The sequence below is a fragment of the Trichoderma ghanense genome, assembly GCF_004382785.1.
Source record: "Trichoderma ghanense strain CCMA-1212 chromosome Unknown scaffold_0, whole genome shotgun sequence".
Lineage (NCBI taxonomy): Eukaryota > Fungi > Ascomycota > Sordariomycetes > Hypocreales > Hypocreaceae > Trichoderma > Trichoderma ghanense.
Window position 1 is genome coordinate 736,503 of NW_027395663.1, and position 27,905 is coordinate 764,407.

The 27,905-nt window shown below is 54.8% G+C and overlaps 10 protein-coding genes across 10 annotated transcripts; 5 read left to right on the top strand and 5 right to left on the bottom strand.

Moving 5' to 3' along the window:
* Positions 1–302: 302 nt before the first annotated feature.
* On the top strand, positions 303–1,049 carry CCMA1212_000257 (N-methyltransferase vrtF; the record flags this gene model as incomplete). Its single annotated transcript, XM_073697734.1, has 1 exon — positions 303–1,049. One exon carries the CDS (start codon positions 303–305, stop codon positions 1,047–1,049), a length of 747 nt encoding a protein of 248 aa, XP_073563196.1.
* A 2,924-nt stretch (positions 1,050–3,973) lies between these two features.
* On the bottom strand, positions 3,974–11,603 carry CCMA1212_000258 (Serine/threonine-protein kinase tor2; the record flags this gene model as incomplete). The annotated part of the gene is made up of 4 exons (XM_073697735.1): positions 3,974–4,417; positions 4,493–8,995; positions 9,099–11,466; positions 11,539–11,603. 4 exons carry the CDS (start codon positions 11,601–11,603, stop codon positions 3,974–3,976), a joined length of 7,380 nt encoding a protein of 2,459 aa, XP_073563202.1.
* Positions 11,604–12,303: 700 nt separating this feature from the next.
* CCMA1212_000259 (Replication termination factor 2) lies at positions 12,304–13,083 on the top strand (the record flags this gene model as incomplete). The annotated part of the gene is made up of 1 exon (XM_073697736.1): positions 12,304–13,083. The coding sequence occupies one exon, from the start codon at positions 12,304–12,306 to the stop codon at positions 13,081–13,083; it is 780 nt and encodes a 259-aa protein (XP_073563038.1).
* Positions 13,084–13,646: 563 nt separating this feature from the next.
* CCMA1212_000260 (uncharacterized protein) lies at positions 13,647–13,826 on the bottom strand (the record flags this gene model as incomplete). The annotated part of the gene is made up of 1 exon (XM_073697737.1): positions 13,647–13,826. The coding sequence occupies one exon, from the start codon at positions 13,824–13,826 to the stop codon at positions 13,647–13,649; it is 180 nt and encodes a 59-aa protein (XP_073563813.1).
* A 1,071-nt stretch (positions 13,827–14,897) lies between these two features.
* On the bottom strand, positions 14,898–15,290 carry CCMA1212_000261 (uncharacterized protein; the record flags this gene model as incomplete). The annotated part of the gene is made up of 1 exon (XM_073697738.1): positions 14,898–15,290. One exon carries the CDS (start codon positions 15,288–15,290, stop codon positions 14,898–14,900), a length of 393 nt encoding a protein of 130 aa, XP_073563814.1.
* A 318-nt stretch (positions 15,291–15,608) lies between these two features.
* On the top strand, positions 15,609–18,022 carry CCMA1212_000262 (uncharacterized protein; the record flags this gene model as incomplete). Its single annotated transcript, XM_073697739.1, has 4 exons — positions 15,609–16,171; positions 16,243–16,854; positions 16,932–17,218; positions 17,292–18,022. The coding sequence occupies 4 exons, from the start codon at positions 15,609–15,611 to the stop codon at positions 18,020–18,022; spliced, it is 2,193 nt and encodes a 730-aa protein (XP_073563815.1).
* A 419-nt stretch (positions 18,023–18,441) lies between these two features.
* Positions 18,442–20,177, bottom strand: CCMA1212_000263 (uncharacterized protein; the record flags this gene model as incomplete). The annotated part of the gene is made up of 3 exons (XM_073697740.1): positions 18,442–19,733; positions 19,826–19,953; positions 20,089–20,177. The coding sequence occupies 3 exons, from the start codon at positions 20,175–20,177 to the stop codon at positions 18,442–18,444; spliced, it is 1,509 nt and encodes a 502-aa protein (XP_073563816.1).
* Positions 20,178–22,152: 1,975 nt separating this feature from the next.
* CCMA1212_000264 (uncharacterized protein) lies at positions 22,153–22,353 on the bottom strand (the record flags this gene model as incomplete). The annotated part of the gene is made up of 1 exon (XM_073697741.1): positions 22,153–22,353. The coding sequence occupies one exon, from the start codon at positions 22,351–22,353 to the stop codon at positions 22,153–22,155; it is 201 nt and encodes a 66-aa protein (XP_073563817.1).
* Positions 22,354–22,588: 235 nt separating this feature from the next.
* On the top strand, positions 22,589–23,069 carry CCMA1212_000265 (uncharacterized protein; the record flags this gene model as incomplete). Its single annotated transcript, XM_073697742.1, has 3 exons — positions 22,589–22,649; positions 22,700–22,897; positions 22,990–23,069. The coding sequence occupies 3 exons, from the start codon at positions 22,589–22,591 to the stop codon at positions 23,067–23,069; spliced, it is 339 nt and encodes a 112-aa protein (XP_073563818.1).
* A 1,145-nt stretch (positions 23,070–24,214) lies between these two features.
* On the top strand, positions 24,215–26,046 carry CCMA1212_000266 (Protein pim1; the record flags this gene model as incomplete). The annotated part of the gene is made up of 2 exons (XM_073697743.1): positions 24,215–25,715; positions 25,778–26,046. The coding sequence occupies 2 exons, from the start codon at positions 24,215–24,217 to the stop codon at positions 26,044–26,046; spliced, it is 1,770 nt and encodes a 589-aa protein (XP_073563819.1).
* Between the last annotated feature and the right edge of the window lie 1,859 nt (positions 26,047–27,905).

Genomic DNA, 27,905 nt, shown 5'->3' on the forward strand with positions numbered 1-27,905 from the left:
AAGCGGGATCCCGAAGCTGTGGTCAGACGGGGGGTCCTTCTTTTCGCTGATTCAAGTCCGTTTCGTTGGTATTTTGCGACCAACTTGGAAGCACGGACTTTTGTTTACCAATTGTTTCTCTTTGGTCTTATGTTGGCTTCTGCCACTGACCTTGGCCAACACGGCATATAAGAGACTCTCTCTCTCTCTCTCTCTCCTCTGTCATTCAAAACACTCTCATCTCACCTCTCATTTCCATTCTCCATCATCGAATTCTCACTATGACCATCTCCCCCACCTCTCATCATCATCAAAACCACAATATGGACAAACCACCAGCCCAAACCGCCGGCTCCTCCACATACACCCCCTTCCTCCTCAAGCTCTACGACCTCGTCGTCCTCACAATCTCCAACTCGTACGCCTGGCACTGCTCCACCGCGGCCGTCCAGCTGCCCCTCTTCCAGTCCTCCCTCGGCCGCCGGCACCTCGACGTCGGCGTCGGCACCGGCTACTATCCCGCCAACGCCCTCAAGCCCACCAGCAGCAGCGACAACAAGGCGCCGCCCTGCCGCGAAATCGTCCTCCTCGACCTCAACCCCAACACGCTCGACCTCGCCGCCGCCCGCATCGCCGCCGCCGCCGCCAACCCCCAGCGCCACGTCGCCATCCGCTCCGTCGTCGCCGACGTCACCGACCCGTCGACGCTCCTGCGCGTGCTGCCCCCCGGCGAGGAAAAGTTCGACTCCGTCAGCGTCTTCTACCTCTTGCATTGCCTCGCGGGGCCGCCGGAGAGCAAGAACCGCGTGTTTGACCTGCTGAGGGACTATGTTGCCGACGAAGGCGTTCTCGTCGGGACGACCATCTTGGGAGAGGAGCGGCCGATGAACTGGCTGGCGAGGCGGCTGATGACGATATATAATTCAAAGGGCATCTTTGACAACTGGAAGGACACGAGGGCCGTGTTTGAGGAGGGGCTGAGGAGGAATTTTGACGAGGTGGATGTGCGGATTGTTGGGAGGACGATGGTGTTTACCGCGAGGAGGCCTATCAGGGCTTCTTCGTCATGATGGGCTGTCCTTATCTACGGGAGACATGTTGGAGCAGCACATATATTCAAACATGGGAAGATGAGCGCGCATAATGGCTTTGATAGGGGGATAAGGGTGGCGTTTGATTTGGAGAAAACGATACATGGAAAGTTTTTTGATACCATTTCTTAGAATGACTCTTCCAGTCTGCCCTTTTCGGCAAACATATTGTAATGGCCATATACAGAAATCCAGAGATATCATGACTGCGGTACAACCAAACAAAATCAGTCTGACAGCGTGACAGCTCGCGAGTAAGCCGCCCCTTACTCCCACACACCGCACCAATCACTCGAGATTCATGCCCAACAGAACTTACCAGGCAAATCCAAATGAAAAACCTCTCAGAGGACTCCTTTTCCTTTCCTCTCCCAGACCCTTAGCTTAGCTGCCAAAGCTGAAATGCACAGGGGCGGGGCCTCCCATGCAGCCCGACTTTTCAGCTCTGAAACCGCCTTTTCGTTGTCCATTTGACTAGCGAGTGTCAAACCCTTAGCCTCCTCAGGATTTTCAAGAGTCTTCCTTTTACTAGAGTCAGATAGAATGTGTAAACGTCGAGGATATAGTACCTTTATATCTCGCGCAGTGAACAAGTTGGGCCAACGTGGTTATCAAAAGGCGAAGCACTTCCTATCTACCTGTCAATGAAACAAAAGGAATGGGCCAAACACCCCAGCAGAAAAGCTAACACAATACGAACGAAACAAATACACACATTCCGCCAATAACCGTGTGTCCATCCCATCGGCTTTTTTTTTCTCACCAAGTATAGTACCCCAGTACCTTGTATTACCTATAAAAGTATCAATCCGCGCCGGACTCCTTTGTCCAACCCTCCCCTTGCAGCCTCCTCCCGTCACCGGGTGTTGCATCACTGAATCTCAGCAAGGCCGGTCCTTTTGAACACTGTATTTCCATTGCCCAATGGTTGTTTGAAAAGGGTTATGATGAGTGAATGTCACTCTTGTCATAACGGTGAGCAAATATTCCCGTCTGATGTAAGAAACGCCGCTTGGAGACATGCCGACGTCCCCCTTCACCCGATGATTATATGGCCCTTCCGCATATAACCGTGCAGGGAAAAGTCACAGAGTAACGCACAAGAACTGTGCAAACGATAATGGCGCAAAAGGTCTGCTTACAGTAGACATTTGAAAGCCTTACGTCCCCTTGCACGTTGTACCTACCTCTCTCTGCTTCCATCTTCAACTGTAACAACCCCCCTTCTTCTACTTCCACCCATTTAATTAAAAAAGAGACACGCCACAGAGACCTTCTTATCACTTCTTCCAAATAGAACAGCCGAGAAGACAAAAAAAAGGCTTGGTAATTTTCAAACTGCTACCACAGCCCACACTTCGACTCCATTCACGGCACCAAAATCAGGGGGCGATCAAATTCGTCGTTTCCCTTCTTCCCTTTTCCCAACAAAAACAGTTCCCGCTCGCGCTTACAGTGAAAATTTCCTTTCCCGTGCCCGTCTCCATCTTCATCCCTCATTGTACTTGACTATCAGTCATCCGCTATATACTTTGTCTATCACAAATCTGCAAAAGCGTTAAGAGAGAAAAGGACAAGTCTCTCCACTCTTGGTCCTCCCGGTCAACACGCGGGCTCGAAGCCATCCTCTCTTTGGAAAGTTAAAACACATCAAACAAAAGATCCGTCAAGATGCAAAATATCAGGGAGTTGATCTGCACATCAGTGCCATTTTCTGTGACAGAAAGGGCGTCAGAACATAAGCAAAGACGAAAAAAGAAAAGTCAAAAGGGAAGAGTTTAAGCTGACAAAGTTCACAAGCAGAGAGCGCAAACAGGTCATCAAAACCCTGCAAGATCTGACCGGCACGTCATAGAAATCCAAACTTTACTTCCGTGCCAATCACAAAAGTTTCCCACGGCGGAAAACAAACTTTAAGCTGCGGCAAAGTCCCTTGCATCTTTCCGCCTCTGCTTACCCCATAAGATATAATTCCCATAGGGCTGCTTACCAACAAGGACGCATAGAAGACGTGTGAGGCTCTTTCGATAATGACTCGCCTATGGCCCATGCCCGAACCACTTAAGAAGCTTCAGTTACAATCTCTCTACTGGGGCCCAGTTTTGAAGAAGGGGATCAAGTTGTGTGCTAATGTTCGTGTTTCGTTGGCTCGGGGTTGACTCCTGACCACGCCACATCGAGACAGTTCCGCTGTGGATAGGTAACTGTTGAACAGGATTTTACCAGTATTCAACTAAAAGGATAATAAACCCCGTGGAGACATCAGCGGTGTCCCGTTTTTTATCCAACAATAAATAACATAGGGAGCGGCTATCTAGCACCCTAACTTGGCTATCCAGCATCTTAGCAACCTAATAGATAGAATATAAAGAATCTTCTATAGCATTTTTATCCTTATATATAATAAACTTAGGGTGCTGGATAGCGTAGAGCCAGTGGAGAAGATGTGCTTATGCTTGCTTGTTAACAAAGAAACAGACTTCAGAAGTCAAGGCAAAGTATTACGTCGTCAAATATCCATCCAGCACAACAACAGAAACCTACAAGATGGACGTTCTCGAATAGAAGCAACTGCATTCAAAACTCAAAAGCGTAGAAACATAAAAGGACCCTGCTCGCTCATGACGATTACAAGTTATAACCCCAGGCCGGCGCAAACTGCCATAGCCAAAAGCACTGTCCTCCCTTCCAAACTCCCGTCATGCTCAAGCAAAGAATGGACAAGACGAGGCGCAATCATGTGCACCCCCGCTGATCCCGCTCTCCAGATATCCCTTTTCAGATCCTCCCAATCCGAAATGTTGAAGCCCCTGCTCAGCCGGCAAGGCACACGCTGGTACCAACGACAAAGCAGAATCCATGCTCGCTGTCCGTTTCCCGCGCCTCCGTTTGCGTCCTTTGGCTTACCAGAAGCTACACCATCCAATATAGTGTTGACACAGATTCTCCAACTTCGTGGCTTCGATAATGAGCTTGTTCACTTGGTTGATGACATCCAGTTCCTCGTTAGGCTTAAAGTCACGTCCCGTAAGCTTCTGGGACACTCGGTCAAGCACCTCAATCGCCCTGGCGTTTTGGCTCTCTCTCTCCTCCGCGCCGTTGACCTGCGCGCCTTCTGGAACCGCCGAACTATTAGTGCGGGCCCTGTTTCTAGCCATGGGGGGCGCTGAAGCCTCGACGTTCGCCATGAGCTCGGAAGGAGCCACGTCGGCATCCAAGATGGACTGTCGTCGCGCTCGCATGGCGTGGGGACCGGCCAGGGCCACTTCGCGTTCGGATCGGAAGTTGGGGCCAGCTGGAGAGGCAGCATTGGTAAGTCTCCAGGTGAGCAGAGGGTCGTGGATAAACTGTGGAAAACGCGATTAGTCTTACGGCATTATGAGGCATATCCGGGTGCATTTTTTTTTTTTTTTTTCACTTACCGCTTCCAACACAGCCATTACACTCTCCTTGTTGTCTCGCAGCACCCTCATGACGTGTTCGCATGTGATTCTGAAACTTCCCTCGATGTTGCTAACCTCCATAGCATACGTCAACATGCGCGTCAGCCTGAAAGGAACCCTCTCGGGATACTTTTCACGCTTCGTGGCGACCTCGAAGCAGTCGCCAAAGTCAATGTGAATGATCTTGCCGGTCACGCGGTCCAGCATGAGATTCGAAGGGTGGCGATCTCCCAGACCCAGGATGTAGCCCACCATGGACATGACGCCCAGGGAGCGGGTGTAGTTTGTCCGCCGCTCCAGCCAGGCCTCGGACGACTTGGACTTGAGCCACAAGACTCGGTAAAGGTCCTGGCCGGTGGTGTTGTCCAGGGCATACCCAAACACCTCCACCTTTTGCATGAGCGTGAGATTGTCGTAGTCGGGCGCCATCTGCAGCATGATTCGATGCTCAATGTTGAGCAGAATCTTGCGGCTCTCGCGATACTCCCGGATGAGCACGTGCAGGGTGTCGCTGTTCGGGACCCAGCCCAGCAATCCCGAGTTCTGCGACAGCGGAATGGCAGGGTAGCGCTGGATGTTGAGGTGCCGCTTGTAGCATTCCGAGTCGTTTGCCAGCAGAGTGTTGCAGAGGCCAAACAGCTGCATCACGCGCTCGTCCTGCCGGATATCCTCGTGGCCCTTGAGCAGGAAGGCGTACGAGACGCCGTCGCTGCCATTAATGTTCAGCTTTCTCGGCCTCTGCTTCGAGTTGATGACAGTAAAGGTCGAATCGAAGGACATTATCCTCACGATGGGCTGCCCACTCCTGTATGTTCCCGGAACGGCCAGGTCGAGGTCCCTGGCGTTCAGCAGCTTAGGAGAGCAGTATGTAAGCTCGAGGCTCGTGACCTGAGGCAGCTGCCTGGTGATTCGGCGAAACACTTGATAATACAGATCCCAGGCTTGGTTCAGGTCGTTGACATCCCTGCTAGTCTCGTACTGGTGGCACCAGTCTTGCGCTTCCTTCAGGTCGCGGCCAAAGGCCTGCGCAAATGATATCTCCCGAAGCGTCTCCGGGCCCCTCTCCAGCTGCTCGTGCAGCGGCTCTAGCGCCGCAAACATGCCCTCGATGTTGTGGTCGCCAAAGTACAGGCGCGAGGCCTCTTCCAGACCTTCGTGCCAGAGCTCGTGCCACAGCACCGCCACTCGAATGAGCTCATGGCTGACCGTATCTGCCTGGGCGACGAGGTTGGCGCTGTGCTGGCGCATGCTGTCCATGATTTGCGCTGCCGATCTCGACCGTCGACTGTTCTGCCACGACTTCATGGCGACGGTGAGTGGATAGACCAACGCCTGCGGGTGCGCCCTGCCCACGTCCGCCAGGAGATTGTGCACCGACTGCTGCACACGCTTGTTTGGCTGGTTGATTCTAGCAATGAGTTGAGGTATCACCTCCAGCCAGGTATCGATGCTGACATTGGCGAAGCCCTCCGTCACGGCCGTGTTCACGTCCGAGTTGCCTCCGTGCGTGAACCACAACGTCAACAGACGCAACGTGTCTTGGAGGGAGCTGCCGGCGGATAGCGCAATCGACTTGAAGAAGCCCTGAATAGCAGGCACGACGTGCTCGATAATCATCGACTGGTCAGCCCTCGTCAGCTGCCCTTCGCCTCTAGCCGACAGGGTCTGGACAATCTCAAAGTTGGCGAGCGCCCAGGCGTGCCAGGCCTTGTACCAGCGCGGGTTGTACTTGGTAGCTTGCGAGTACGAGGACAGGATGTCCTGGATCTTGGTGTATTGCCAATCGTCCTTGTTGAGCGCAATCTGCCACTCTCCCTGCCGCAAGTAGCATTTGGCCAGTAGCACCGTCTGGTCAACCAACGCTCGCTGGGTCTGCGGGCTCATCACGGACGGATCGACCTGGTTCTGGAAGCCGTACTCGAGGGGCAAGTTCACTTCGCTTCCCGCCTGAGCAGTGAGGTGAGCCTTTGCGACGTCGAGGCGGTGGGCCGAGTCGTTGGTGAACCGCTGCAGGCAGTACAGAGTTCTCTCGGCGGTCCCCGAGGCCTTCATGCTCGGCTGCTGGCCAAGCTCCCATTGGTACTTGAGCATGCCGTAAATGACCTGGGCGGGCGGGACGTTTCGTGGTGCTGCTCCCGCCGCCTGCCGATCACCCTTAGTGTCGTTCCAGTACGGAATCAAGGCTTCAAGCGGCGCATCAGAGCCGATCAGCTGCTTCAGCGACTTCTCGGCCAGTCCCATGCGGCCCGACTTGCGACAGAGGTTGGCGAACTTGATCCACATGCGAATGTTTTCCGCGGGAGATATCACCAGGGCACGCAGCCGCAGCATGCGCTGCCAGACCTCCACGTTACGCTGGCAGCCTTCCAGTCTGGTCTCCCAGGTCTTGCGCATGGTGGCCTGCTTCCTCTCGTCACACTGCTTGTACACAATCAACTCTTCCAGCTCGGCAAGCATCTGGACTCTGACGACGACCTGGTACGCTCGATTGTACGATTCGCTGACGAGAGCGCTGAGTTCGGTATCCAAGCCCTCTCGAGCCTGCTCGATGCAGGCAATAGCCTCCCTAAACTGATTTCGATGAAGGGCGAGGATGGCGCCAAAGAATGATCGATCCGGAGAGTATCTCTTAAGGGACGAGAGGTAGTTATCCATCGAATCCCACTTTCCGAGACCCCAAGCGGCCGCCGTGGCGAGCGGCGCAATCATTCTTTGCACTTCGGGGGCTGAGTTGGCCCATGTGCTGCCGGTCAAGCTGGCGAGCGCGTCCCACTCACCCAAGGCGTGGAGACAACGCATCTTGCCCATGACGATATCAATGGGGATGGGCTGGTCAGCAGGCACCTCCTTCTCTCGCTTGTTGTACGACGCCAAGGCTTCCTCCCACCGCTCGAGCTTCTCGAACCACGTCTCGCGGAGCTGGATGCCTTCCTTGTACAGTTGGGCTTTCCGCAGAATACCAATGGCGGCATCTGACTGCTGTAGCTGGTTGTTGATAACAATCAGGGCTTCAACAGCACCACTGCTCTGGTCCTGCAAGAATTCCAACTCCTTGTAGTGCAGGGCCTTTGCGTAGGCGTGACAGCGGGCAGCCTCTCTGCCCAGAACTCTGATGTCGATGGGCAGTGCCTTGTCATCGTGTTCCATGAACTCAGCCAGGTTGAGCAAGAGGCCCAGCAAGTCCGGCGGCACGTTTTCCGACTTGATGGCGCTCTCGATATTCTGTATCAACTCGTCCTGGAATTGTTCATACAACTCGCTCCAGCATGAGACAAACGCCGAGTTGAAGAGCTCTCGGGCCAGGGGCAGATAAACGCTCGCAAGGCTGGCGCACGCTCTCAGGGCGTGGTTGGGCGACTCCGTGAGAAGCGTGGTGCTGAACCTTCGTAGCCACTCCTGCCAATCCTCCTTTGTTGACTTTCCTTTGGTGTCCCAGGCAGCCTTGAGGTGAATTGCGTTCATCTCCAGCTTCTTCGTGCCCAAGTCTGCAAAGGGCGTCTCGTCTCCAATGTCCACGAGCCGTGCGTCTGATGTCAAGTCCTGCGGTAGAACTTCTCCTTTCTGCAGCTTGCTGACGAGGAGGTCATAGTTCTGATGTTGGATCTGGTGCTGGTTGATGACCTTGTTCACAGTTCCCATAAAATGGATATAGTCTCTCCCAAGCTGTTGTACCAGGGCGCAGAGGGTGTCGAGCGCGGCCAGTCTCAACGTCGGCTCTCCCATATCGAGCACTCTCGTCAGTGGATGGATAATCTTGGCCGCAAAATCGTTCAGGTTCACCTGGCGGGATATCTTGCCAATGGTGTCGATCGCTTGTTTCCTGATAAAGGTTGGTTGTCCCTGCTTCTCAAAGGTTCTGACAATCACGGGAATGATGAGGTGCATGTATTCCTCCGCGCTCGCTCCAAAAACCAAAAAGGCGTGCAATACCTTCTCAGACGGCGTTCGCTTTGTGGACACGTCCTTGTCCAGCACTCCGAGCATGAGAGGGAGAAGCGATGCCAGATAGATCTTGAATTCGCCCTCAAGGGACCGGGAGATGGCCTCGACCAAGGAGAGGATGGTAGTCTGCAATGAGGCGGACTTGTGCCAGTATTCCTGGAGTATATCCACAATCTCAGGGAGATAATTCCTGATGTGCTGTCGTACAATGCTGACCAACGTCGCCAGCTGATTAAAGTATGACTCTAGGCGCGTAGGAGGGCACGATCGAATGACGAGCAAGAACGCGGGAACGATTCTATCCAAGAACGACACGCATTCCAATCCCAGGGTTCTGAATATGTTCATGATGGCCTCGATAACAGCAGCATGATGCTGCGCCAGGGAGTGGTCCTTGAGAATCTGAAGCAGCGCGTTGATGACCACGGTCGGGAAATACTCCTTGTTGGACGGGGTCAATCCAGTCATCATCAACGATATATCCGTTAACTGGTTAGACTCTGAGCGTCGTTGCGAATCGGGCGTCTTTTCCTCGACCTGCTGCATACTGCGATTAGCCAACTCGAGGTTTCTTCCTTGTATCATGTTGTGAAGGAGATGTGTGTGTGTGTGTGTGTGGGAAAGGGGGGGCCGCTGTGCTCACCTGATGTTTATACGGATCCAGCGCACCCAAGATACCCATCAATTTAATGGTCTCTTGTCGCAAGGGGCCTCTCTGATCTTCTGTCCTAATGATGGCCTGTAAAATTTCCAACAACTGAGGATACTCTAAGTATGGTTGAATGACATATCCAGAATTGCTCGCCAGCTGGCCAAGGGAGTGGAGAGCGGCCTCTCGCTTGATGTTTGAGCTCTGGTCTTGCAGGGCATCGATGATGAGCGGCATCAGGCGGTCTTTGTATGGCAGCATATCCTCGCCGCCGACAGTAGCCAGCTCTCCGATGGCTTTCAGGATGGTGGCAGCGACCGTGGGGCTAGGGTCACTGGCCTTGGGAAGAAGTACGGAGATCATTGGCTCGACATACGGCTTGATGAGCGATTGTGCGTTTTGAACCAAGAGGCTCAGTAGCTTGGCGCTCTCTTCCTTATTCCGGGCCACGTCGGAGAACTCGAGCTCGGTAAGCATCTGGATGAGGGTCTTCCGCAGGGACGGGATAACATATGCCGGGTTGTATCTCGCAAGGCGACCAATAATCGATATCGCCACCTCTCTGATGGAGAAGACCTCGTCGTTCAGCGCAAAGAACAGAATTCGAATGTTTTCCGCCTTGGCCAGGTGGCGATCGAACCGTTCGTCAAGAGCGGCCAGCACCGTTCGCCGAATGTTTGGCTCCGGGTCGGAAATTCCCACGGTAAGCAGCTTTTCGATCACGTCTCCAACGACCTGCAGCGCATGATAACTAGTCTGGTTGACAATTGGATCCCGAACGTAGAGCTGACAGCAAGTGAGAGCCGCGGCTTCTCTGATTTCCGGGTCCTCATCCTCGACGTACTTGATAGCCACGTCTCGGACAAACTCATTAAGAACGTGGCCGGAGAAGTCGAAGCTCCCCAGGGTGTTCAAGGCGAGCTTAATCTCCGCCTTGCGGTTCTCAAATGCCTGGGGATCCTTGGCGTCTTTGGTGATGGTGGGCACCGAAGTCAGAGTGTTTGGCTGGGGCGCGCCGAGAGGTTTGAATGGTTCGCCACAGAGGACAATGCTCAACATGTCCAGCAGCCTCTCCTGGATGATGGGCTTGACGGGGGGGATATAGAATGCCATGTCGACCAAGGCCTGCGTCAGTTTGGGCGTCAAGTCGCAGGCAAAGATGGGGTCAAGAAGTGCCTCCATGTACTTGCTGAGCGTCTGGCCGACGGCTACAGCGAGGCGGCTGATGCAGTCAAAGACCGGGTCCACGGAGCCCCTTTTGCGAGACTGTACGCTGAGGCCTTCCCTCACGTAGATGAGAACACCGTCCAGATAGGGAGCAATGGCGCTCTTGACAGAGTTTGCGATGTTTCCGATGGCGAGGAAAGCATCATTGCGCTCCTTGTCCTTCTTCAACATGCCAGACAGATAGACCATGAACTTGTGGAGCCATGACTGGGCGAAGTCGGCTGGTGAGTAGCTAGCCAGGTCGGGTATCAACAACACCACAGTCTTTCGCGTAACCGGATCGCGGTGGTCCTTGTGCTTGAAGACGATCTCGCAAGCCTCCTGGTAGTGCTCCTGCATGAACATGCCTCCCTGTTCCAGAAGCTCCTTCAATACAAGCAATGATGCGTGGATTGACTCGACCGTGTTGACTTTGAGACCCTGTCTCGCCTCATTGTAGATCTTGCTCATCCATATCTGCTTCATCTCCTGGTCTCGCTCGCGAATGATGCGGAAGCAGGCGCTGACGGTCTCAGCAGACGTCTCGCGGATGAGCTGCCTCTGATCGCGGAGGCCAACCCAGATCCAGTCGAAGATGGTCGGGATATACTGATACATCAGGGTAGGGGCATTTCGCGCAAGCTCACGCAGGACGAGAACGGCGCTGTATCGACGCTCCTCGACTCGGTCGTTCTGCAGCCACTCGAGCGCAGTATTCACCTCGGAATCGACCAGCTCTGAGATCATGGCCCCTCCCGGGCGGCAAAGTTTCCCTAGGGCAATCGCAGCAGGCCGCATAGGCATGGTGTCCTTGCCACGGAGTATGGTTTTAAGGTTCTGAGTAAAACGGGTGTACTTTGCCGCCACATCGACGCCCTCGAAGTCGACGAGGGCGTCCAGGGCATATATGCCGCCCAGCCTCTCTGCAGAGTCGCTGCCATGGGTGATGAGCTGAGTGATCTTGTTGTTGACGTTGTTGTAGAAGGTGAGGAACTGCTCGGGGCTGAGGTCTGCATGGCGGTTAACGGGACGGCTCTGGAGACGCCGGGGAAGGGGGCTCGACATCGCCTTACCTCGGTGGCACACGGTCACCAGCTCTCGAAGTTGGATTGCGGCTCGCTTGCGCACCTCGTCATTGGCTCTGGGGGGTGGGCGACTGGTCAGCGGCGTCATTCTTCCCTCAACCACCACCAGCAAAACATCCCCCTCCATCGTTGCGGGCCCTCACCTTGACCGCAATCCCCTCGTGATATAATCGAGTCGCTCAAGGGCGACCTGCTGTGCCTGCGCCATCGTCCCCGAATCGGCTGGAGCTTCGAGAGAAGCACCGCATGTACCGCACCACGGCTGGAGGTCGCAGAGGCTCGACTACGAGGTCGAAATCGACAGCGCAATCGACAGCGCACTCGCACGGGGAATGGAATGACGCGCGATAGACGTCGCCGCTGCGAGGGAGGTAAAAAGATTCGTAGAGGGTCGCCGTAGGGGGGATAACGATGAAGGATTGTGACACAAACAAAAGGAATGCCCGGTTGGCAGCCCAAGGTCACGTTGTCATGATGCCCCCGACAAGCTGCCTTGCCGGATGAATGAAGGTTGGGTAGGACAGGGAAAGGTCCGTTAGCTCAGAGCTTGGAGGGTTGAATCAACTTGCGCGTTTGCCGGCACTATACACGCACTGTATGCTGCGGAGAGAGTGTGGGGGATCGCACAGTTCGCGGATCTGCGTGCCGGCACGGAGCTGGCACATGAGGCTCGGAAAGTGCTATCGATAACAGTCGAGTTGGGCCACTAGCATCTCACTTGCGCGACTAGCTCAAGGCACCTCTCCAATCCATGTCGCAGCCATTCTTCCGATTTCCGCCACAGGCAAACGAATTTGTAACATTGTTCCAATTACCGCCACCGAAGCGACGATTCAGCATCGAAATCTGCTCCAGAACACCGATTTCAACCCTGATTCATCGCATACGAACCGTCATCGCCAGCAACCATGGGTAACGACGGCGGATCAATTCCCAAGCGCCGCGAGCTTGTCAAGAATGCGGCGCGTGCCCCGACCATCTCAGAACTGAAGGCGACAGCCCTCGAGTCTCTCGCCCATGCGTGGAGTCACTGCGCCCTCAGCGACACGCCGCTCGACTTTGAGTCGGTCGTTTCGGACTGGCGAGGGAGGTTATACAACTACGAAGCCATCCTCAACGGGTTGATGCCCTCCGATGACCCCAACGAAGTGACCCCGGCAGCCCTGGGCATCCGCTCGCTGCGTGATGTGGCAAAGCTCAAGTTTTCCAAGACTGGCGATAAATGGGCTTGCCCGATATCCATGAAGGAGATGGGACCGGCTACAAAGGCCGTCTACTTGGTGCCGTGTGGCCACGTATTTGCAGAGGTTGCCATTACAGAGATCAAAGCAGAAGCTTGCCCAGAATGTGGAGAAGCCTTCACCCAGGAGAACGTGATAGCTATCCTGCCAACTGCTGAGAAAGAACTAGACAGGTTGCAGAAGCGCATGGAAGATTTGCAGGCAAACGGCCTCACCCACACGCTCAAGAAGGGCAAGTCGGAGAAGAAGAAGAAGCGGAAGGCCGGAGAAGCGGCGGACGAGGAGGACGAAAAGGCCAAGAAGAGCGATGCCAGCCGAGCGAAGAAAGAACCCGACGCGAGGATCAAAGGCATCAACAACTCGATGGCGGCGACGTTGACGGCTCGCGTGCTGGCAGAGCAAGACGAGAGGAACAAGCGCAGAAAGCTAGCCCAGGCGGTTTCATGATGAACAACTACCGGGCCGTTGCATGGACAGCACGCCCTCTAGATCATCTCGTGTAATACATGTATACCCTGATGTATGAATGATACCCCTTTTTTCAATTCAGATTAGTCGTGGCCTTGTTTGCCGGTTGAGTGTTGGGAGGCCATCTCCCAATCTAGGTACTTGGACGTCAGTCAAGGAAATTGCATGAAACAAAATGAGGCTCAAGTGATTCTAGAACCGCCGTACATCAAAGAGTGCGTCCAAGAATAGCAAAGAGCCCAGCAAACTCAAGAATGCGCCCGTGTAGTGCCCGTCCTAAGCAGCTCGAGCCCGAAGCTCCCCTACCTTAGTCCGCATCCTTCAAGAGTGCTGGCCAGCAAGCATGACATGACATTGGATGCTCATGATCAAAGGCTATCAATACTCGATATCAATATGAACTACCTCAACACTACATAATATAATACACCATATCAGTCCATGAATCGAGATCCACCCCATTTCTGCATTGTATCGTACAAGTATATGCTCCGTATTACCCATCTGCTCCATCGTCTTTTCCGTGCTCGATGGCGCCGACTTCACGCTCGCCTGGCTGTCGACCCGCTTGTACTCTGCACCCCAGCCGAACTCTGCGACATGTACCGCTCCAGCTCAGCTGCACCGCCCTGAAATCCCGGGCCTGGAGTCGCCGCATTGTACGATCGCGCCACAAGGCGATCTGGCACGCCTGTCCTGTCGTAGAGGAACCTGGAGAGCATGGCTGGGCTGTGGGCGATGGCGTGCGTTAGCGGACATAGCCGAGTTTATGCGGTTGTCAGTGGGGGATGGAGCTCGGGAGCTAGCGGTGGTTAGCGGCTGTAGGGGCACAAACTCACCTGGAGGGGGAGCGGCTTGAGTGCGTGGTGCCGTTGTACTGGGTCTGGTTGGTACCTGTAGGCTGCTGAGAGCTCATGGTTGGCGAACGATTGGATTGCTGCAGGTGGTATGAGGTTGAGTTGTGAACGGCTCTATCAGAGACTTGACAACTTGAAAAGTCGCAATTGCGTCAATGTCTATATTCTATGCTCAGCCGAACCATTTGTGTTGGAATATCCATTCCTTGCTAACAACAAGTCCCTTTCCGTCTTTTTATACTGGAGTTCAATCGTTCCCGTAACCGCTACTGGCCAAGCTGGCAGCTTCACGAGCCATGACAGCCCGCATCTACGCAGACTTGAGCCCAAGGCAAAAGTCAGCAGAGTCTCAAGGCCTGAAAAGCGAGGCCTGTTCACGCCTTTGTGATTTCTTCCGTCCGTCTTCATGAGCCAACGAGAAGACAGAAGCCAAGCAGAGACGCCAGAGAAACAAGACATCAAGATGGAAATCAAGTCCACGGCAGCCGCCATCAGTCATCGACGAGGCAGGAGCTCTCGACTTGTCCCGCGCTATTTCTATTTTCATCCCTCCTCATACTCTCCGTCTGGCCATTGTCGAGACATCAACTGTCATCTTTTCTTCAGACATCATCATCAACAACAACAACAAGAACGGCAACGGCAACTCGAAATTGCGATGGGCACACGCTCCATCCGTCCTGCCTACATACGCGCTCGACTAATGCGTGCCGTCCCGCTGGATCAGAGATTAAGGCGCATCCTTCCCAGGGGAGGCATCGAAACAATGAGACGATGACGGGCATCGATCAGCTGGCGCTTACCGGCCGAGACCCCCAGTCGCCTCCTCCACACGACGAGATGAGGTGCTCTTCTCTCCTTCGAGGCCATGCTTGTCCGTTCCTGTCTTGCCGCGTTTGGCTGCCCGCCAGAAGCATCCTGGACCACGACGCCTTATCAGGAGGGTCCCTGCGAGATCGGGAACCCAGGACTCGGCCACTGGCTGGCGTCCGTCAAGATGCGAACCATAGGGCTGCCTTGCCAGATCGTCTCTGCCTGCGTCAGCAGTGCTCCCCATGCAACAGCCGTCACCATGAGCGAATCAGAGGCGCAGCTCCGTGGCTCGTCCCCACGAAGGATGCCGTCGCATGGCCCAGCTGGGCAAAAGCATGGCCCAATGCAAGACACTAGAGCCAGTAGGCAATCGTCCAGGACTGCAGAATGGGGCCCAGCGAAGGCATCCAGGTTGGGGACTTTAGCGTTCCGCGAGGCATTCCCAGCGCCGCGATGTCGCGATACAATACGATACGGACGAGGGCCGCCGATATAGTATAGGCACGTCGCACCCATCGACGACGAGGCGTCCTCCAGAGGCAGCCTCTCACTTCTTTCTCTCTTCCCTTGATCTTCTCATCGAGCGCGAATAAACCTGCGACCAGGTTATTCCTGTGTGTAAGTAGACTTCTACCTCTTCTTTTTACTTCCGTTTCTACTCTGTCTGCCCACTTCGTTCATCATCAGCTTTCACAATGGCGCTATGGGCAAGGCACTGACACCTGGACAGAGTCTGGCGCTTCCGCAAGCCAAAACTGCCATTGTATACCAAACAAACACCCTCCTCAGCACTTCATGACACTGCGACGGGCCAGCTTCTCAGCGGCTCACTCCATGGCCGAGAGCTCAATTGAACAGGGAGATCGCAGACCAGGCATCACCGTCAACCACATACCGTTACATCTGCAGCGGGATTCGCGAATCAAAGACTCGCTCAACGACAAGCCCTTGGCTGCATCTCAGTCCAGCAACGAGAGCCACAGTCTCTCTGCCACCTTTGCCCAACGGAAACACTTCCCGGAGAGCCTACACTTTCCGCCAAACACGTTTCGCCTGCGCTCAAGGACGGCTTCGACAAGAAGCAGCATCTCGTCGGCAAACGTGCCGGACTCTGCCACTACCTATTCGCACTCAACATTGGCCAGCCCCGTCAGCACGAGCTACGCCAGCGATCTTAGCGACATCTTCTGCGGCCACCCTGCCGACGCTTCGCGCCCGGCCAGCCGAGTGTTTCATCGACACCGATCCTCCACGGGATCGTGCTCAACTCACGTCAACGACGATGACGACGGCTTCTCTTTTGCGGGATACCCAGACCTCAGCGCGAAGCTAGGGGAGATTCACTTCGCCACGCCAGTCACTCCTGTTCCTGTAGGCGAGGGCGACTGCCTGAAGCAGTCTACAAGGCAAGCACAGAAGATCTGTATAGGCAGCTCATGAGCTCATGGTTATTGACTTTTGCCGTCAGCTCATCAAAAGTCTCCCCCATCAAGGAGGAGGAGGAGAGCCCGACTCCTGAGGACTCCCACGAGTGGCCACAGCTGGAGACGTCTACTATTGAAGCCTCCACCTCGTCCAGGTGGGATACGGCATCATCGGCATCGGATGACGTTTCCTCTCAGGACACAGAGGCCATTCTTGACTATACTCTTCAACTGGTGTTTGGAATTGATCTTCAAGAGGAGGCGTCAAAGGTGACCCCAGCGGTGCGAAGCCTGGTCTGCAAGTTTGTCGGCGATGTGGGCAGCTGTTTTTGGACCGCACCGTCAGACGCCGACGTGACGCAGGCCATGTCGACCTCGAGCAGCTCATCGACGCCGTCTCAGGGCGGTAGCGGCGCTGGCGACTCTCAGTCGGGAGGCAAGAGAAAGAAGCAAGGCCGAGGGGATGAGGATGACGGCGAGTTCACCGACGGCGAGGGCTTGGGGTACAACCCTTCCAAGAAGATGCGACCGAACCCCAAGGACGAGGAGAACCTGCGCCTGAGCTGCCCTTACAGAAAGAGGAACCCTTCGCGTTTCAATGTCAGGGATCACCATAGCTGTGCCATGACATACTTTCCCAAGTTTGCTGAGCTGAGGTACGCAAACCCACCGAGTCGTCTCTTCCATGAGCAGCTCGCTTGCAGATAAAACGGCCGCTGACACACTCGCGCAGGCAGCACATTGTCAAACAGCACAAGCGAGACGACCCGTCCGCATTCGTTTGCGACAGATGCAACCGCGACTTCCACACTCGTAAAGAGCTTCGTGATCACCAGCGCCTACCCAAGGAGATGATGTGCGACATCTTGGATCACGATCCCGAATCTGGAGTGGATGGGACTACCTCGATCAAGCTGTTGTCCCGCAAAAGGGTCAGCGGCGCTTCCCCCGAGGCGCAGTGGAAAGAGATTTGGAACATTCTCTTCCCAGACGATGAGGACAACCAGATTCACCAATACCGTATGCCTTCAAGCCTTGAGTGAAGAGTCTGGGGCATGAATGAACGCTCGCTAACGTCGTGGCTGGTTGGCAGATTTTACTCCCGTCATTGAGCACTTTGAGCTCTCCAATTACTACATGTCCTCGTTCGAAGTGTTGCACTCTTCGCTTCGCGACAAGATTTCGAATCCTCAGACGCTGGAGACGTTGACGACCAAGTTTCAGCAGTGCTTCATGGAGGCTGTGGAACGATGCATCGGCGCCGCTCAGAGCATGCCCTACACGAATCGCAGCAACAAGAGAAACGAGCCGCCTAGAGCACAGAGCTTCCAAACCCTCATACCGCGAAAGGGAAGGGATATACTCCCCCGTCCCGACTCTGGAGTAGTCATGATGAGTGATGAGTGCTCGGAAGAAAGCAACAGCCTCAGAAACTCTGCCCTCGGCGGTCTGCGAGATAGTGTGCGAACCGTCGTCAAAGACGACATTCGGAGGCGAGGCAGCAATCTGGCACCCGAGCCCTCGGCAATGCCTACGCCGGCAGCAGTAAGCATGATGGACCATAGCTTCTCAAGCCAAATGTCATTCATGCCTCCGATGGGCGTCAGCGGCCCGATGAACTCTGTCGCCGTCCAGTCCTGGAACAACAACGTGGCGGATTCTCATGATGGAGACATTGGCAACAGCTTTCCAATGACAGACCAGTTTTATGCACCGGGGGAGCTCACGCCACATGGAGACTTGGGGAACTGGGGCGAAGGATATTACCAGTCGTTTCAGGGCTTAGGCGATCGATTTCACGGCTTCGGAGGGGGGCTGAACTGATGCAGTCTCGGTAGACTGCTGATTCACATCAGGGGTTATCTGTCAATCTTGTATCACTAACTGTAATAATAATAGCCATTTGCATTTTCCGAGGCACATACACACTGCATAGTTAGTAACTATTTAATGTCCTGCATACCAAGTTGAGATGCGAACCCTTCTACAGCTTTGACACATCCATGCTCTGTTGCAACCCCAATGCAATTCTTTCAGGACCAATATGAGGCACACCTGATGGCGTCCCGAAGCTGGAGAAGGGCAGCGGAGTGAATGTGTCTGTCTACAAATTCAGGGGGGCCATGTCGGCTTCCCATTTCATGGCCATTGCCATGCAAAGTCGTGTCATTTACATCTTCGACTGTAGACACAGTGACCAAGACTCGACATGTCCAGTTCTTCACACATGCTTGCCAACGCATCTAATACCTCCACTGAAAAGCCGGATGCTTCCAGTCCAAGCCTTCAATCTGCTCCTGCGTCAAGCCCCTCAACTCCGCATCAACGTCCTTGCTCCCGCGCTTCCTATTATCGCGCTTCATCCACAGCAGCATCACCGTCCCCAGGAGCAAAATGGTCCCGGAAGTAGCCAAGTTGAGCCCGTTGCCGATATGATAGTCCGGGGCGTCAAACGGCAGAAACGCCCAAGAGCTGATGAGCCCGCCGACGTTGGCCGCCATGACGTTGGTCGCAATGGCGGCGCTGCGAGCAGTATCGCCAACGACGTTGGCGGCGACGTGGGCGTTTGTCAGGGCGCCAAAGGAAAAGGCCGAGGAGGCGATGAGGAAGGTCGCGCCGTAGCGGACCTTGGGCTCCGTCGAGCCGAGGAACATTGCGTAGCCGACCATGACCATGGGCGCGGAGGCGACGATGAAGACCTGCCGCCTGTCGAGCCTCCAGCTGAGCAAGGGGAGGAAGACGGTGAAGAAGGCGCCGACGACGTAGGGCGGGACGGTGAGCAGCTGCTGGCGGACGGTGGAGCTGCCCCTGAAGAGCGTGGCGACGATGGTGGGCGCGAAGAAGGCGAGCCCCTGGACGGTGATGTTGTTGAGGAGGAAGATGAAGGCGGTGCTGAGGGTGACGGGGTTGAGGATGCCGCGCCGGATCTTGGTCTTGTCCATGGTGTCGAGGACGGCGGTGACGCCGACGCGCTCGGACTTGACGCGGGCGACGGCGAGGTCCTTTTCGGCGGCGGACAGCCAGCGGGCGGTTTCGGGGCGGTCGGTGAGGGTGAAGAAGGCGACGACGCCGAGGCCGATGGTGACGATGCCCTCGACGACGAAGATCATGCGCCAGGAGCGCACGCCGCCGACGTGGTCGAGCTTGAGGATGGCGGAAGCCAGGAGTCCCCCAAAGGCGCCGGCCAGGGGGGACATGACGATGTACAGGGACAGCCGGAAGGCGAGCTCGGAGCGGCGGTACCAGCGGGAGAGGTAGTAGGCCGTTCCGGGCATCATGCCGGCCTCGAAGATGCCGAGCAGGAAGCGCACGCCGGCCGCCTGGCTCATGGTGTCGACGTAGGCCGTGGCGAGGGAGCAGGCGCCGAAGAGGACGGCGCTGAGGGGCAGGAACCAGCCGGGGCCGAGGGCCTTGCAGGCCAGGGTCGCGGGGATCTCGAAGACGATGTAGGAGATGAAGAAGATGGAGATGATGGCGTTGTAGTCGTTGCCCTCGAGGTTGAGGTCACTTGCGAGGCCGGCGATCTTGGCGTTGCCTGCGGGATATTTTCATTATTTATTTTTTTGTTCAGAGGGACACGTTTGCCATAGATGAGAGATGAAGAGGATATGTGGACGGTTTATTTACCAATGTTGGAGCGGTCGATGAAGCAAAAGAGGTAGAGCAGCGACACGGTTGGGACGATGAAGAGGTCGATTTTCAACCGCAGCTTGCGTTCGGCAACGGGGTCGTAGGCAACGAGGGCTTCGCCATATCTGCAACAGATGATACATACTGATCAGTATTTCACTGTAGGTCCGTTGTATAGCTTCATTCGACTTGGAGAGGATCTGCGAGCTGTTGTTGTTGTTGTTGTTGTTGTTGTCCGAGGAGTCAGAGCTGGCTCTTACTGATCGGTGGCAGCTTGGCCCTTTTCCGCTGCCTGGTGGACGTCCCGCGTTGCTATTTCGGCCTTGGCCTTGTTCGGTTCAGGGGCCATCTTGACTGTCAATCTGAAGGCAATGATTGCATCTGCTGAATTTTGCGCGGGAGGTTATAACATTGGGGTTGGGGCGAGATGAAGACGAGGCTCCTCTGATTGACGGGAGCGTAGCAGGAAAAATTCACGGGCAAAGGAACACCGACCTCGTATGAGGGAAATCCACTAGGTAGTTGGTACGAAGGTACGAGCAACTGCATATAGGGTATGGTATATATATGCATCAGATAGGAATTGCAGATCGAATTGCTTCGCTCTGCCAAGAGCATAACCGTCCCAGAATGTGACATGGCAGCTCCGAGTTTGCTGCCCTACAACTCCTATTTCCTGTAAGCCAGGCAGGGGGGTTCTTAGCTGCCCTTGCCAAGTGTGTACACTACATGAAGACGGTTTGAGAATGCAACCCGAGAGAAGAGAAAGGCCGCCATGAGCTGAACCAACGACACCTTCTTCCGCGTCTAGAACCCGTCCCACTACCAAGGATCACCAGTCACAAGTCCGCGATGCTCGGTACTGGGAAACGGCTGTTGAGCATTCGTCAATATCCCCGACCTTCCATCTCCAAAACAGCATTAGACTTGAGGAAAAGGGTGGGATACTAAGGTAGTAAGAGGAAGAATGAAGGCAAGTAGCGTGCGCCATCTCCGCATCTCCTCCGCATCGATCCTCCATTGCCGTGCTCAACCACCGAAGCCTAAGGCGGATAAAGTCGCTGCTAAGACGGCCCGCGACGAATCAGGGCAGCAATCCTTGGTGCTTTCCCCAGGATATCTCTGAAGCTAAAAAGAAGAGTATGACATGGGGGTTGGAGATTGGAGCACATGGCCAGGGGGCAATTGGATTCGGGGGACTGGACTATATTTCAACCACGACTGAGTTGGCATAGTAGGAGCATTTGCATGGAAACGTCTTGGAGGTAGGCTGCAATTCCAAATCAAGGATGAGTTTGTTTTGTGATTAGTACAACTATTTATACGGAAGCGCCACATCGTGCAAACGAAGACGGCGGATAGCTTCCGGGTTTACGCGGGATGCAGGGTCATGCGAGACCCAGGTAGAACCAGATATCCCTTCATGACTACAAGCACAGGTTCTAGGGCACGAAAGACGGCGTATCTGCAGAGGACGGGAGTAATGGTCACTCAGATGCAGGCAAATGTATGTTGGTAGCGGCCTGTAGCAGCGATATACAAGATGCGACTCTGGACGGAGTAGCGTCGCCAGTTTCAGCAGTATACATGCATCCTTGTGCGGCTGCATGGCGAGAGATGGACGGATGGATGGGTGCCTGCTGGGCTTGTGTCCCCTCATCGGCGATGTGACCCTTGTGGGCTGGCATCACGATAAGGCTGCTGAGGGGACTGGATTTGATGATGCGAGGGCCGACTTGGGCGTTGACAAGATTGATTCATATGTTGCCCTACGAGACACATCTCTAGTGTAAGAGGTCGGACATTTGTCGTTCTAGGGGAGACGGGTCAGCTCTGCGCATAGAACGTTGTATGTTGATAACGTGAAGCTAACAGCAACATGCTAACGTGGCTGTACTATTTGCTTCACATCGTAAGTGTGGCGCGCATGATTCAACTGCGTGTTTGAATAGTGTCTACTAATCTGATACGAGTGCTTGATGCTTAGAGTGAGTGAGAGGTGCCGTCTTGGTACGAGACACCTACATGTGCGAAAGTGAAGCACATCAACAGCACACCACCGAAGAACTAGTCTACTATACTGAGATCAACGACAGCCACGTACGATTTCACAAAGACCAATCGTGATTCATCCGAAATTGGCTACACTAGCTTAATTCAGAAGAGCGATCTATCTATCTATTAGCTAGCAGCCATGTTTTGCATCTGTCCATGCAACGGCCCTTGTTCAGGGTAGCTCTGCGATTCCCAGTCGACGTGTCCAAAAATTCATACTTGCCACCCAACTCGATCCAATCCTGAGCTGCGAATCACTAGTAGGCAAATCATATACCGTATCCTCGTGTACAGATTGTCAACCAACGAATTAGGAAGAACAAACGATTGCAGATGGTCTGATGGAAGAGGTCCATCTTCAAGGCTGTGGCCACATGCTTGGAAATGTCGCAGCGTTGATTGGCCAGTTGCCACACCGCGGTCTGTGAGCCAATCAGCATCGACACAATTCGACCCAAAGCGAGTGTCATCAGCCAGATGCGTTCGAGGCTGAATTGGGTTGAGCTCCAAGTACAAAAGAGTGTCACTGTCCGGCCAAGGTTGAGCTGGATGGTTTAGAAGACATCAAGCAAGCATCTTCATCTATTCATTTACCGTCCAGAGTCGCCCTCCGCTTCTTCAGCAATCACCACCAAGTCTTCAGCGTCTTCGTCACACACACACACTCTCTCTCTCACACACACACACACAACCAACACCACCATCATGACTGTTGCCAAGGCCTCCACCTGCTGCCGCCAGGGCACCGACGCCGAGTGCGCCTGTGGTATGTCTCAACAAGCTCAAATCACCTCTTCCAGTCTAACAGCATCACAGCCCAAAAGGCCACCTGCTCGTGCGGCAAGCAATCCGCCCTGCACTGCACCTGCGCCAGCGCCTCGTCCGAGAATGCCGTCGATGGCCCGCGCTGCTCGTGCCGCGCTCGTCCCGCCGGCCAGTGCACCTGCGACCGGGCCGCGACCGAGAACGCGCCCGTTTCAGGCTCGACCTGCCAGTGCGGTGCGCGACCTGCCAGTGAGTGACATGCTTTGTTCTGTATTTGTAGCCTTCTCGAGGGGAGGCTGGGTGGATGAATGAGCCGTGTGCTGACTTTGGGCCGTGTGAAGCTGCGTGTACCTGCGAAAAGGCTGCGGATGGCGGCTACAACCCTGCCAACGAGATCGACTTTACCAACTTCGCCAAATAAGAGCATCGTCTACCTGCGAGTGCACTGCTAGAAGCACTGCTGGAAGCAACTCTGAGCACCCTGCGTGGCCTTTTTTGTCTTTTTTTTTTTTTTTTTTTTTTCTTTCTTATGTACTTTTATTCATCGAGACTCGGGTCAAGGGCGGCGTTCAGGGCGGGCATCGGAATGCAGGACTACTGCTGGTTCTTGATTTGGCTGCGTCGATATATGGGGGTTGCATGCATCTTACACATTAGGCACGGATGACTGCCCGCTTCGTGCTTGCACATGACATGGATACTATTGGCAGGTCGGCCGTCGCCTATCTGCGGGCACGCTGCCCATTTCGGGCTTGGGCTGTGCCATTGTTGTTGTTGTCGTCGTCGCTGTGCCGCATCATCATGGCACACTGACACTGGGAAGGGCGTTTTTGGTGGCACCACGTTCCCTGCGAGGGAGGCACTGGATGCTGCGGTGTACGAATCATGTGTTTTTGTAGCAATAGACAATCAATCAATCACATCAACCATCACAGAGATGAAAGAAAGAAAAAAGAGAACAACAATAACGGAAAAAAGTGAGCGTGCTATTGGCTCCCACAGAGTAAGTCCCTCGTGAGCAAAAAGTGAGAAGCTTCTGAAGCAATCTCATTCAAAAGTCAGCACAATCGTGTCTCTTGCTGGTTGAATTGTTGACGTCCGGCTGCGATTCACCGCCCGCGAGAGAACGCCAGACACGCCGCTGATTGGCTGCGGCCATTTTTACTGCCGGACAAATCGAGGGCGGTCATCCGTTTGGGCAAGAGCTGTGGGAGAGTTCCTACCTTGTGTGGGGCCACTTCTCTGTGCCACCCACCAGCTGCTGGGCAAAAAATCTCACCTTTGTCGCGTCCTGCCATTGATGTGAGCCGCTCCTATAAAGACAAGGTAACTGTGATCCCACCGGCCATCGAGCAGCTTTGCGCTTCTTTGCCTCTTCATCACCACCGAAATTCCCTATTTCTGCAGCTTCGCAACAGCTTCTGGCGCTGCAATTGAAGCTTCCGGATCCATCCATCACTGCGCGCGGCTTCCAGCAGCGACCCCCGTCCTCTTCTGCCCCCTTCGCTTATCAAAGCAAAACCAACACCACCACCAGCAAGCAATATACGACAACAGCGCGTCGCGATGCCTCCCAGAGCAGCAAAGGCCGCTGCCTCCAAGGCGGCTTCCGATGCCAAAAAGCCCGCCGCGACCAAGGCTGGCGCAAAGGCGACTTCCAAGACCGCCGCCGCCTCCAAGGCGACAACAGCCAAAGCCGCCAAGGCCGTCAAGAAGGAGCTGAAGCCGGCCAAGCTGGACGCGAAACCCGCCGATAAGGACAAGGCTGACGACAAGGTTGGCGACAAGACTGAGGAGGACGACAAGCCGGAGACGAATGGCGTCGCCACCAACAAGCGAAAGGCCTCCGAGACGGAGAGCGAGAACGAGCAGGACGTTGTCGTGGAGGAGCCCCAGCCCAAGAAGAGCAAGACGGAAAAGCCGCCTCGCGCCGCCGCCGTCTCCAAGGTCAAGAAGTCCGCCTACCCCGAGATTGGCAAGAAGATCAACGACGCTCCCACCCAGGTCCTGGACATTTACGTCTTTGGCGAGGGCACCTCGGGCGAGCTTGGACTGGGCAGCAAGCGCATCAACGGCAAGAAGCCCATTGATGTGAAGCGCCCTCGGCTCAACGAAAACCTCTCGGCCAAGACCGTCGGCGTTGTGCAGATTGCATGCGGCGGGATGCACGCCGTCGCCCTTACCCGCGACAACAAGATCCTTACCTGGGGCGTCAACGACCAGGGTGCTCTGGGTCGCGACACGACCTGGGAAGGCGGACTTCGCGACGCCGAGAAGGCTGACGACTCCGACTCGGAAGACGAGGACGACACCGGCATCAACCCCAAGGAAAGCACGCCCATTGCCCTCTCCGAGGACAGCTTTGCGCCCGGCACCAAGTTCGTCCAGGTCGTTGCCAGCGACAGCGCCTCCTTTGCGCTGACGGAAGACGGACGTGTGTATGGATGGGGTACCTTTCGCTCCAGCGACGGCATCCTCGGCTTTACGGAGAACGTCAGGGTGCAGACGCGGCCTGCGCTCATTGCCGGCCTGAAGAACATCAAGGCTCTCGCCTCGGGCGCCAACCACGTCCTCGCCCTCGACCACAAGGGCAACGTCGTCGCCTGGGGATGCGGCCAGCAGAACCAGCTCGGCCGCCGCATCATCGAGCGCAACAAGATGTCGTCTCTCGTCCCCCAGGGCGTCGGCCTGCCCCGAGGCAAGATTGCCAAGATTGCCTGCGGCTCGTACCACAGCTTCGCCATCGACAAGGACGGAGCCGTCTGGGGCTGGGGCCTGAACAACTTTGGCGAGATTGGCGTCGAGAGCAACGCCGGCGAGGACGACGCCGTCATCCTCAAGCCCGTCAAGATCAGCTTCCTCGCCGACCACACCGTCACGAGCATCGAGGGGGGCATTCACCACTCCCTGGCCTGCACCGAGAAGGGAGATTTGTTCACCTGGGGCCGTGTCGATGGCTACCAGGTTGGCTTTGAGCTCGAGGAAATTGACAAGGTGGACGAGGAGTTTGTCATTCGCGACGAGCGAGGAGCTGCTCGAATCCTTGTCAAGCCCACCAAGCACGAAAGTACGTTGTGTTCCCTATCCCTCTCGACGACCGCTATGCACGCATGCTAACCCTCTCTCCAGAGCTCTCCGACATTGTTGCCGTTGCCGCCGGTACCGACAACAGCTTTGCCGTCAGCAAGGACGGCAAGGCCTACTCCTGGGGCTTTTCGAGCAACTACCAGACCGGCCAGGGCACCATCGACGACATCCACGTCCCGACTCTCATCGACAACACTGCCACGAGAGACAAGAAGATTATCGGTGCCGGCGCTGGTGGACAGTACTCTGTCCTCATTGGCCTGGCCGAGGATGTTCCTGCTACCAACGGCGAGGTGAATGGTGTTCACTAAACCATCGGCCTCGGCAGTCTACATACAACAGCCACGACAGACAGAAAACACAAAAACACAGAAAAAAAGGCGTGAAGACATTTGAGACGATATCTGGCATCAGCTCCAAGCTATCTGGCCTGCGATCCGGTTTTCACAAGCTCCCACGATGAAGGGAATGGAATTTGGCCCAGGGTTACTCCACGCGAAGGGAGGTTCTCTTTTTTTTTTTTTTTTTTTTTAACATGCGTTTGGTTGCCCTCAGAGTCTCACCCGCAGAGACGTCTTCGAGGGGAAAAGTCCGCTTGACGGACAGAGGCTTTCTCTCTGTCTCTCACTCTATATGGCATAGTGACGTGGTGGATTTCAAGTCACGAACTTATATATAGATGTTTTGCATTGTATAGCTGCAATCATGACCATTGCGTTTCTGTTAGGCGTTGGTGCTGCTTTTTTTTTTTTTTTTCCCTTTTTCTGCTGTTTGAGGAGGAGCTTCTCATATAGTAATAATACTGCTGGTTCTTTCTCCGAGACTTGATGCTTGGTGTAGGTTATGTGGAGAAAGCTGCAGATGATTCCATCTCCCGCGACGGAGATGTGTGCAGATGGGCTGTCTGTCAACACAAATTCTACGCTTGTTTGCCCACGCCCTCCTGATCTATTGATCCGTAGGTGAAGCCCCGAGGATGGGGGATCTGCGGACAACGAAAGTTTGAAGTTTATAGAACGTCGTCTGACAGCAGCACCCACCATGATGGCTCGAAACGACCGACAAATATCCAAGTCTTGTATATCCCAGTAAATACGATGGCGAACCATGGCCTCAGACGAGTCACCATGAGATGGGCCACCTAAAGAGGGATTTGGGTCATTCAACTCCCATCGTTCCACGTTGCACGAACTTGAGGGTGTATATCATCGCAGACAAAGGCACTCGTGTACAAGCGACACTACTGCTACTACGAACTACTGCGAAGCCACGAGGGTACTCTACGGAGGAGGAGTAGTAGCGAGATTGCATCGGGGCCACCAGGGCCGGCCTCCACGTTGGTGTCGAGATCTTGGATCTCGCCCACGATGCGTGTATCTCGTTCGTTTCCTTCAGTTACTAGTATTTGGGCGACAAAGCTTGGTGGGATGGAAAAGGGGTCAAGCAGGCTCCGCATCGACGGGCATAGATATGGGGCAATTGTGTGCCCAAAATTTAGAAAAGCTGGAGGTATTGCGGGTGGTTTTGGCTTGACCGCTTGGTGTACCAAGGGTAGGAGGAGAAGCGTGGGTGTTTTTGAGATTTCGATGGAAGGGGGTTCGTTCGTTCGTTCCGTTGGAGGAGGTTTGACCGCTTGGTGGCCTTGGGCGGTGACAGCCTTGCGCTGGAGCTGGAGCCAGCTTTGTTTTCGCTCGCTTGACGGTGGGTTCAAAGGAGTTTGTTGAACAGGTGGTGGCAATGGATCAGTCAGGGGATCGATGGCGAGTAAATTTGTGTATGCATGGGAGGCAGATGATGGACGAGGCGGTAAGAGATGGGAGCATCAGGCAGAGGGCACCTAGCTCGTAGGGAAGAAAGTCTCCTATCGGGGCCCCCGTCTCTGCATGCACGTCTGCATCGCTACCCCTAGGGGCCCAGTAGATCAGCAAAGACTTTGGGGACGTTTTTCAATGGCGATGAAAGACGGATGGAAAAAGAAAGATGAAGATTAGAGTACCCTCAAGAGATTTTTGCACACCGCTGCCCAGACCAGAACGTGGAAGCCGAAGCCGAAAGGGCATTTGGAGAAGGGGAGCAAGGCAAGTGGAAGCGTAACGGAGAACAAGTGGACTTGGTCGTGCTTTTTCGAAGCGAAGCGAAAAACAAACTGGAGCAATTGTTCCCGATTCCA